The sequence below is a fragment of the Theobroma umbraticum genome, unplaced genomic scaffold (assembly GCF_002168275.2).
Source record: "Theobroma umbraticum cultivar Fairchild unplaced genomic scaffold, ASM216827v3 scaffold_44.0, whole genome shotgun sequence".
NCBI lineage: Eukaryota > Viridiplantae > Streptophyta > Magnoliopsida > Malvales > Malvaceae > Theobroma > Theobroma umbraticum.
This window is the reverse complement of record NW_018397255.1, coordinates 8,016,740-8,025,597: the sequence shown is the minus strand read 5'-3', so window position 1 is coordinate 8,025,597 and position 8,858 is coordinate 8,016,740. Positions and strand designations below refer to the sequence as shown.

At 34.2% G+C, this 8,858-nt stretch overlaps 1 protein-coding gene across 1 annotated transcript in view; it reads right to left on the bottom strand.

Moving 5' to 3' along the window:
* LOC110409264 (Integrin-linked protein kinase family) overlaps positions 1-7,770 on the bottom strand; it is an 8,837-nt gene extending 1,067 nt beyond the window's left edge. The window contains exons 1-11 of the mRNA XM_021418556.2: positions 7,400-7,770; positions 6,909-6,983; positions 6,682-6,777; positions 6,157-6,242; positions 5,887-6,007; positions 4,301-4,380; positions 3,298-3,360; positions 3,041-3,159; positions 2,624-2,709; positions 977-1,098; positions 19-130 (exon numbers count right to left, since the gene is read on the bottom strand). Of these exons, the coding sequence (XP_021274231.1) occupies positions 19-130; positions 977-1,098; positions 2,624-2,709; positions 3,041-3,159; positions 3,298-3,360; positions 4,301-4,380; positions 5,887-6,007; positions 6,157-6,242; positions 6,682-6,777; positions 6,909-6,983; positions 7,400-7,720 (1,281 nt within the window). The 5' untranslated portion in view covers positions 7,721-7,770. The remainder of the gene's footprint in view (positions 1-18; positions 131-976; positions 1,099-2,623; positions 2,710-3,040; positions 3,160-3,297; positions 3,361-4,300; positions 4,381-5,886; positions 6,008-6,156; positions 6,243-6,681; positions 6,778-6,908; positions 6,984-7,399) is intronic.
* Between the last annotated feature and the right edge of the window lie 1,088 nt (positions 7,771-8,858).

The window sequence follows — 8,858 nt, the reverse complement described above, 5'->3', positions numbered from 1 at the left end:
AAGAGAGAGAGATGAGACCTTCCAACGCCCCTTATGAGCAAGTTGGTTACTTATGTGATCCAGCCTTGTAATTATCTGCCTAAATGGTGGTCTCTTGATTGGCTCCTCACTCCAGCATTCCTCAATTAACCTGCAGAAAACATGAGGGATCTACTTTAGCAAGAAAAAGAAGAAAAAAACATTAAGGACTTAGGAAGAGCCTTTGATTTGCTTTGAAAACTTATCACTAAATTTACGTGAAAAAATAAAACAAGAGAAAGGATAAAATAGCCACCTCTATTACTTTTTCTGAGTTACAAGTACAATAGGACATTTAAGGCTCAAGAACTTTAAGCAGGAAGCCATGTGGCTGGATGAAATACAAAAATGGCTGACAAGCAACATTCTTAAGAATTCATGGTCAACTCAGATAAAGATTTACAAACAAATAGAACTTTATTTTCTGCTTCCACACTGTCACACCCCCCCCCCCCCCCCTCCCCCCCCCCCCCCCCCTCCTCTTTTTTTTTTTTTTCTCTCTGAGCAATTCCAATATAAGAAGTCAAACTCAAATGGCGTCAAACCCATGGCCAAGTTTCAGCAGTCTTGATTCTTCCAAGGTATATCTATCCAAGATCTTGATTGATTGATATCAATTTCATGTTTCTCGGATCTTATTGAATTCGGGCCATGCTGGCCAGCTGAGAGGTAACAAGAGCCACTACGCATGACAAGCTACAACTCCAGGTAGATACTCTAATAAATATGTTCATAGCAGGCCAGCAGCACTAGAAGTAGAAAATTGAAAGTAGACAAGAAGCAGAGGTAAATTTCCTTCTTATTAAAAAATTTTTGGAGCTCAGATAAAATATAGGTCAAACATAATGGCAGATAAAATTATGCTTATTTAAGAGGCAACAAGGCTTTGTAAATTCATTCACGCATTCAGAAGGGATTTAGGAAGAAGAAAAGAAATAGAGTTCACATAAGGACTTACTCCTTTAATCCATGAGAATAGTACTTTGCAGAAGCTCGAAATGGTGGGCGCTCATTTGCAACATATGCTTTAGGGACTTCATTTTCTTGCTTTGAATGAAATGGTAGACAACCTTCAATCATCTAGACCAATGATAAATGACATATTATTGCAACATCTACATGTATCAGTTAGTCTTTATAAAATAACAAAACCAAAACACCCCATAGATCTTATGCATGCAACTAGGATCAAGTGCAATGCAAAAAAAAAGAAAAAGAAGAGAGAGAAAGAGATACTAAAACCTGAAAGTGAGAGCATAAACTGGGAAGGCTCCAAATAACAATTTATTAAATCAGACAAGCGCACACATACAAACTCATACTTGCAGTGAGAAATAAGATAAAATTAAATTTTTATGATTGTTACTGTTACTTAATTTCTTATTATGATTAGAAAAGTTTATTTAGCCCATAAAAAAAAGACAGAATAGTTTATTTAAACTCTATATGATTGATGCTTTTGCTATTTACCTTTTGCTTTCTACCAAAAAAATATAAAGCAAAAAGCAAATAGCAAAGGTATCAACCAAACTGGGCCTTAGTAGTTGTATAGTTCATTACAGTTAGACATAGTTTAGTTAGTTTAGAGTTTTAAATTATATAACAATAAGAGCAAATTTTTTCAGACAATTGTATTAAAACCTTAATGATTTTGTGCATAGCAAAGTAAATTCACATATTCATATGAGAAAAGCATTTAAATGTAATATACTTCTGTATCAAATACATTTGTCCCATCAGATACAAAATGTGATCACGGACTTGGTTTTCAACCATATAAGATCAAGTGGCTATATGCCTATATCTCCAACGTATTTCATTCCTTATGTACAATAACAGCAGTGATGGAGACATAAAGCATTGGGAAAGTTCATACACATAGATACAAGCACACATGCACACACATATATATGTATGTATATACATATATGTCTATTCCAACTTTCAAAGACAAACGGATCTCCTTGTAAACATAAAAGTTATTGACCAAAGTTGTGAGTTTATTGATGTTAGAAATTCTGCACATGACATGATTGAATTCTCTTTAACTCCAAATGTTAAAACACAATATGGATATAAAATTCTTCCATCAACATTACACTACGTAAATATCAGATATTACTCTAAGACATCACGAATAAAGCAATCTATAAATAAAATGAACACAAAGAAAGATTTTGCCAAATGCAAAGCAAGATTTATAAACAAACAAAATCAAAATCAAAAAGCGATTATAAATTCCTGTCATTTTAAGTTTTGAATTCTGATATTCCTTTTAACCTTAGACATCACATAAAGGCAATTTTTATTTAAATAAAATATTGCAGTTTTGAACTCAAGTCCTAAATTAAAATATATTGTAGAAGGTTTCAAAGTTTCGGAAGATGAATTGAGAAGGTGAAGAGGAAACCTGCTTATCAAGTTCAACTATAAGAGGCCTAATTAATAAATTTAGAACAAAAAATCACATAATTTTTCTTTGCCCAGAGCTGGGGCCAGTTTCCATGACTACCACTTGCACCCTAAGTGTAACTTAATAGTTACACATGTTTTAGCAATATTGCAACTTCCAAGATAAGTTTTTGGGTTAGAAAAAAAATCTAACCTCTTGTAAGATCAAAGCGAATGAAAACACATCCACTTTAGTATCATATTCTTCGTTTCTATAAACTTCTGGTGCCACATATCGCCCTGCTCAGAAGGATGGATACATCATGATGTATTTTTACCATTAAAATGAAGGGATATTTGGCATTTAATACTTTAATTCAAATTAAGCAAACTGCAAAGCCGCATGGAAAACAAAAAGATTTAGCTGTGATCTTAACATGTTTTCCCAGTAAACAATCAGATAACGTAAAGCATTAATTAGGAACCAAAAACACAAATCACTTAGCCCGCCTCTGGCTTTCTCAACAAAGGCCAAAACAAAAGGCTAGTCCAGTAATTCACAAGCAACCCTGCCTAGTACTAATAGATGACAATGGAGGAAACGGAGTTTTCCCCAATGCAGAAAACTTACAAGAAGTCTCTTGAGATGTCACTGGTCTGTCTTCTTTAACCATGTTTGCAACTTTGAGTAGCTTGCTGACTCCAAAGTCTGCAACTTTCAGATGCCCAGAATCATCGCGCAATATATTTCTGTTATCTTACTCGTAAAACAACGACAAGCTTTCAGTAATTTTACCCATTTGGGTATTAATAATGCATGTTCCATGACTGAAAAGTAATGATAAAAATTAGGGTAACCAGAAAATATATTTAAGGAGGAAGACCTACGAAGGCTCAAGATCCCGATGAATTATTGCTTCAGGTTTGTGCCCGTGCAAATAATTCATTCCCCTGAAATAGATAGTGGCATTTTATTGAGGTACCGGTAAATCATTAGAATGAAACAGGTAATAATCAATTGACATACAGTTGGGTAAAATTTTTCAAAATTTGAAGGAAAAAAAAAAAGGGCTTGCCCAAGGAATCCTTTTAACCCAACGGCAAGACAACAATTTTTTGCTAATTCCATATTCCTTAAAGAATCATCATCCACAATCAGCCAAAACGTGGAGCAGAGAAATTTAGTAGATGTTGTTGCAATCCACCATCTTTTTCTGTTTCTACAATATCACAGCAACAATTTAGAAATCTTACTAGTTTTGTATATTTAATGACATTCAAAACCATCTAAAGTTATCTTTTACATGATTACTGAAACTTTTATTTACCAAGTTTTCCCCATTTCTGCATAATTTATCTTGCAAATAATTCCTTTTCCCAGCCATTAATTAATTGCATATTGCATTAGCAAACATTTTTCAATCACAAATCTGTGCTACACTGCAAGTCAGTTATAGTGATCCATTCTTACAATCTCTTTCATCATCTTCATGTTCATCAGATTACAAACAACTTTGCTACCACCAACTAATCCTAACATAATTCACTGAAATACCAACACCATCTCAGCATAATCCTTTCCACCTAATAATGCATGGTTCATGTAAAATGATTTAAACTTTAGTTAAACACTCACTTCACATGCTTGATAGAAATTTGAAGAGAAGTTTCTGCCATATGCTTAACCCCAAAAGGCATCCACGAAATTTAATCCCAACAATTATAAAAAGCTTGGACTTGGAAATTCCAATTGAAAACAAACTCCATTGAATGAAAAGATGATGTAATAATATGCACATAAAAATGCTGATTAATAGGAAACTCTGTGAAACTAGCGAGAGACACCAGCCAATAAGAAACTCATAAACAAATTCCCAGCCACCAAACCAACCTAGCAATATCTAGTGCAAACTTAACAGCAGTTGTTTGCTTTAATGCGCCTTTATGCTTCAAATATGCTCGAAAATCTCCCTGCAAAAAAAGTACATGAAAGAAAATGCTTATATGTATACTTGATGTGGTACAAAAGATCAATGAATATTAAATATGCAAAAGTAAATAACCAGACAAGATTAATTATTATTCTTTCACAAAAATGAAGACATTAGTCATTGGTCCCAGAACCAAAAGTAATTCCTTTCCCAATTTCTCTTATTCTAATTTTCCTACAGCCTACAATGCACTGCAAGGGGTAAAGAACAGAAAGAAGAGTGTCCTTGCCTTGGGAGATCATGAGAGACTACCAGCAAATTAAATGAGAGCATTTTCTACTCCCTTATATTGTTTAAACTAGTAATCTCAAATATGTAGTAATTATACATATATGGTACTCTAATATGCCGACTGGAGTTGGAAATTCTCCTCCCTCTTGAAGAGGAGGGAATCTACAAAGGCTTAGCGCAAAAAATAAAAAATTTAATAGAAATTTCACGTAATGGCCCCAAAACAGGTATCATAAAAGTTTGGATATCCTATTACTATTGCTGGACATCAAAGTTTTTGACATTCAACATTCAGCCATTTTCTTCCAGAAAGGTTGGATTCTAGGGGGCGGAATGTCAAACTTAGCAACTTAAGTTAGATGCTTCTTAACCTAGGGCTTTTCTAACAATGAATTATGACATATGGTTCTACTTTAGTACAGATGCAGCAGCTTCAGAATATCTAGAAATAAATCACAAGCATGTGAACATGTCTGTGGGCTTGAAATCTCAAGCATATACTCATCATAATACAAAAGTGTACATCTTTTGAAAGTGGGCAGACAAGTATTAAAGAACTGTATGCAGTAGAATAAGGGCTATGAGATAACTAAAAAAAGAAAGGATGAATATCTCTATGTGATACTGAAATTTTTAGCCTGGATATAACCATATTTCATATGGGCCTAGCACTGGTTGCAATTGAACAAATATCAAACAAGTAGCTTGTTGGTCAAGAGAAATGTCCCAAAGGCCATGCCAAAATTACCAAAACTACTTTAAGAATTTAGGTGTAACTTTAACTTATGCTTCACTTCACAAATTACTGATTTGCAAAGTCACAATGGTGATTTGCTTTGTGGTATACCAAGAATGACTCCACCATACATTTATACACTATTAAATGAAAAAGATGAATAGGTTAAAAGGCATTGCTACGAGAATAGCAATGAAAAAATAAAGTTCACTATTTTCTTAATAATGTTATATTTCATTAATCTCTCCATGGGAATTCCATACTAAGTTCTACACTAACAAAACCATATAAAAAACACTAATATATTTTTTCCTTTATTTAAATCAAGTAAACTATGAAAATAACCAATGTACCTAACAACAAAGTTCATGAATATATAACGATAGCAATGTACATCAATCTTTTTTTAAGGGTTCAGGGCAAAGAGCCAAATGCCAATGGACCATATAAGCATTAAAAAGAAAAGACAAACTGAAACAAACTTATCACTGTTGTAGCAAGTGCAGAACAAGATCAAACCTTAGGTAAGTATTCTGTAACAATTATCATCGGACAGCTTTGGGTTACAGCACCCAAAAATTGGACAACATTTGGATGGCGTATCTGCTGAAGCAATGTAAGCTCATCCCTGAATGCCTTACTGAAATTCCAACAACATGTCAAAACCTCAGAGACTAGAGTAATCAAGAACATTAAATCGCAAATTAGATTTGACACAAACAAACTGGGGATAATGCACCAAAACTTAAACAAAGAAAGAAAATCACAAATGATATAAAACCAACCCACACTTTGTCCTCATCAGTAAAAACTTCCTCTCCAAGGGTTTTAACAGCAACTTTAATGCCCCGCCAAGATGCTACGCGAAATGTTCCCTATGATAAAATTTACCAATTAATAATTAGTGAGATGGCATGATTGATCCTGATAGACATAGTACCCCCTACAAAAAGAGGGGGAAGCTTGTGCATTCAAGTCTCCCAAGTGACTTAGCTATAGGAGAATTGTTTTTCAAGTTTGAACACAAATATGCATAGACCAACTGTGTTAGAATTGTAATGGTCTACATGTCTTATCCCATTAGAAGCCGAACAATGTCATTCCGGTGTGCGCATAAACGGAAAATGTACTATAGTTTCTGGACAAAGATGAAACTTAATACCTTAAGCTAGCATGCAAACATAAAAATGTACTTCTTACCGCAAGTACAATGATAATGTAAACAATGGTAAAAGGTAACCAAAAGTGATATCACAATTCAGCAAATGGTAAATTACAGCCATAGACAGAGAAGAGAATAAGGTTTAAAATTACCTTTGTGATATGGACACTGTTAGAAAAATCAAGCTCACTAGGATCAATCTCATACTCTGGCACTTCACGAGAATTTTGAACATGCATTGGGGCTATCTAAAATCCCAGAATTTGCCCAAAAAAAATATAAAGACATTTAATCATGAAGCTACACTTGATAGTGTAAAAGCAAACTTAACAAATCAAAGCAAATATCATTAGCGGCAAGAACACAGTTAATTAAATACCGGAGACTTCGCACCATGCTTCTCCAAAAGCTTGATCACGTCTTGGTTCTTATAGTACACCGCATCAGCAAGTGGCTGTTTAAACAAAATCATCCATTCAATATTTTTATTTATCTTTAATGCACAACATTAACCAAATAATGCTCATTTCAATGATTCTCCCAAAATGAACACTTTTTACTTTTTGATCATTGCTTTTGCTATCAAAGCGAAAAGCAAGTAATGTGTTTGGTTGGGATGCAAAAGTAAACATAATTTTGAAATGTTAAAAATAAAACTTATTGAATAATAAAATGCATGATTTCACTTTTAGAAGGAACAATTCTAGTTATTGCTTTTTGTCATTTGTTTGCTTTTTATCAATAGTAATTTAACTTTCTATTAGTTTTTTTTTATTTATAGCAATTTTTTGCAAGTAGCAAAATAATAAGCAACAGAACCTTATTACGTAAAGAAAAAGAATTTAACAAGAAAAAAAAAGAGAGAATTACAGTGCTGCCCCAGCGGTCTCTGCCGTCGACGTCTGCACCGCGATCAAGCAGCAATTGGACGACGTCTGTAAGGCCCTGGCAAGCGGCGACGTGGAGGGCGGTCCGACCGTCGATGTCTTTGAAGTTGACATTGGTGCCAGAGTCCAACAGCCCCTTAATTCCTTCCAAGTCCCCTTCGTTAGCCATGTACATTAGTGTCACCCTCGGGTCTATGTCCGCCTCTATGGCTTCGCCAGCCGAACCTTCCCGGTCCGGCGCTAGAGAGGATTGCTTCCCCAGGGTGAATCGAGCTGGCGACTTGCAGCTGGAGCTCGAGTCCATTGAGTGCTAACAAAAAAAAGGCTGTTCCAGTTTTCCTCTTTTGATTTTTAATAGTTTGTTGGGGGGTGAAAATTTAAAAAGATGAAAAGCGGAGGAGAATATTGAAATTTTTGCAATTTAATTTATTTTTAAATTTGTTTTTATGGAACTATTATTACTGATAAGAATAAAGAATCTGGATCCTGTTGTAGCTTTCACTAAAAACATTTAATGACGTGGTTGAGCGAGGGCGGTGAGCAATCGGGCCCTTATAAAAGATATGCTGTAAGTAGCCCTGTCAATATGGGCCGGTCCGGCCGGCCCTAGATTTTGTGGGTTGAAAAAATATGAATCGGGTCGGATCAGTCCATATTTTATATGGACTACAAAATTCTCAACCCAGCCCACCTCTTGCTAACCCATGAGCCGGGCAAGGGTAACCCATTATTTTCAAAAAAAATTATTTCTACTACTCATCAATACAAGTATATAATTATACTATGGTTTAGTTCATAAATTAAATAATAAAAACATATTACAAACAAATAAATTACACTAAAAATAAATAAGTAAATACATTACATCAAATATAAATAAAATTTCAAATTTTTAATCTTTAACACAATTACACAAATTACAATCCCATCAACATAACTACATAAATACTTAATCAAATATTCATAAACTTCAAGACTAAGTAATGTTTTTCTCGATCTTCATCCTTAATCAAAACATTTGAGTCTTCTTTGGACAACAATGATGTCTCCAAGTCCTCGTTGGATGGCTACTTTGCAATGCTTTATTGACTACTTTCAAGCCCTCTTGAACAATAAGATTTAATATATGAGCACAACAACATACATGAAAAAATTCACAATCACAAATCAAGCTACTTTGCAAATGAAGATGACATTTCAAGATAACTTGCATGTTATCCTTAGTAAAAGCATTATCTAGAGTAAGAGAGAAAACTTTTTTATCTATTCTACATTCTTTCAAACAATCAAATACAGTGGCAGCTAATTCAACTCCAGTGTGTGAGGGAGGCATACGACAAAAGTTGAGTAACTTGTCACATAACTTCCAATTTTCATTAACAAAGTGAGCAGTTAAACAAATATAGCCCTCAGAAGTAGATGCTGTCCATACATCAGAAGTT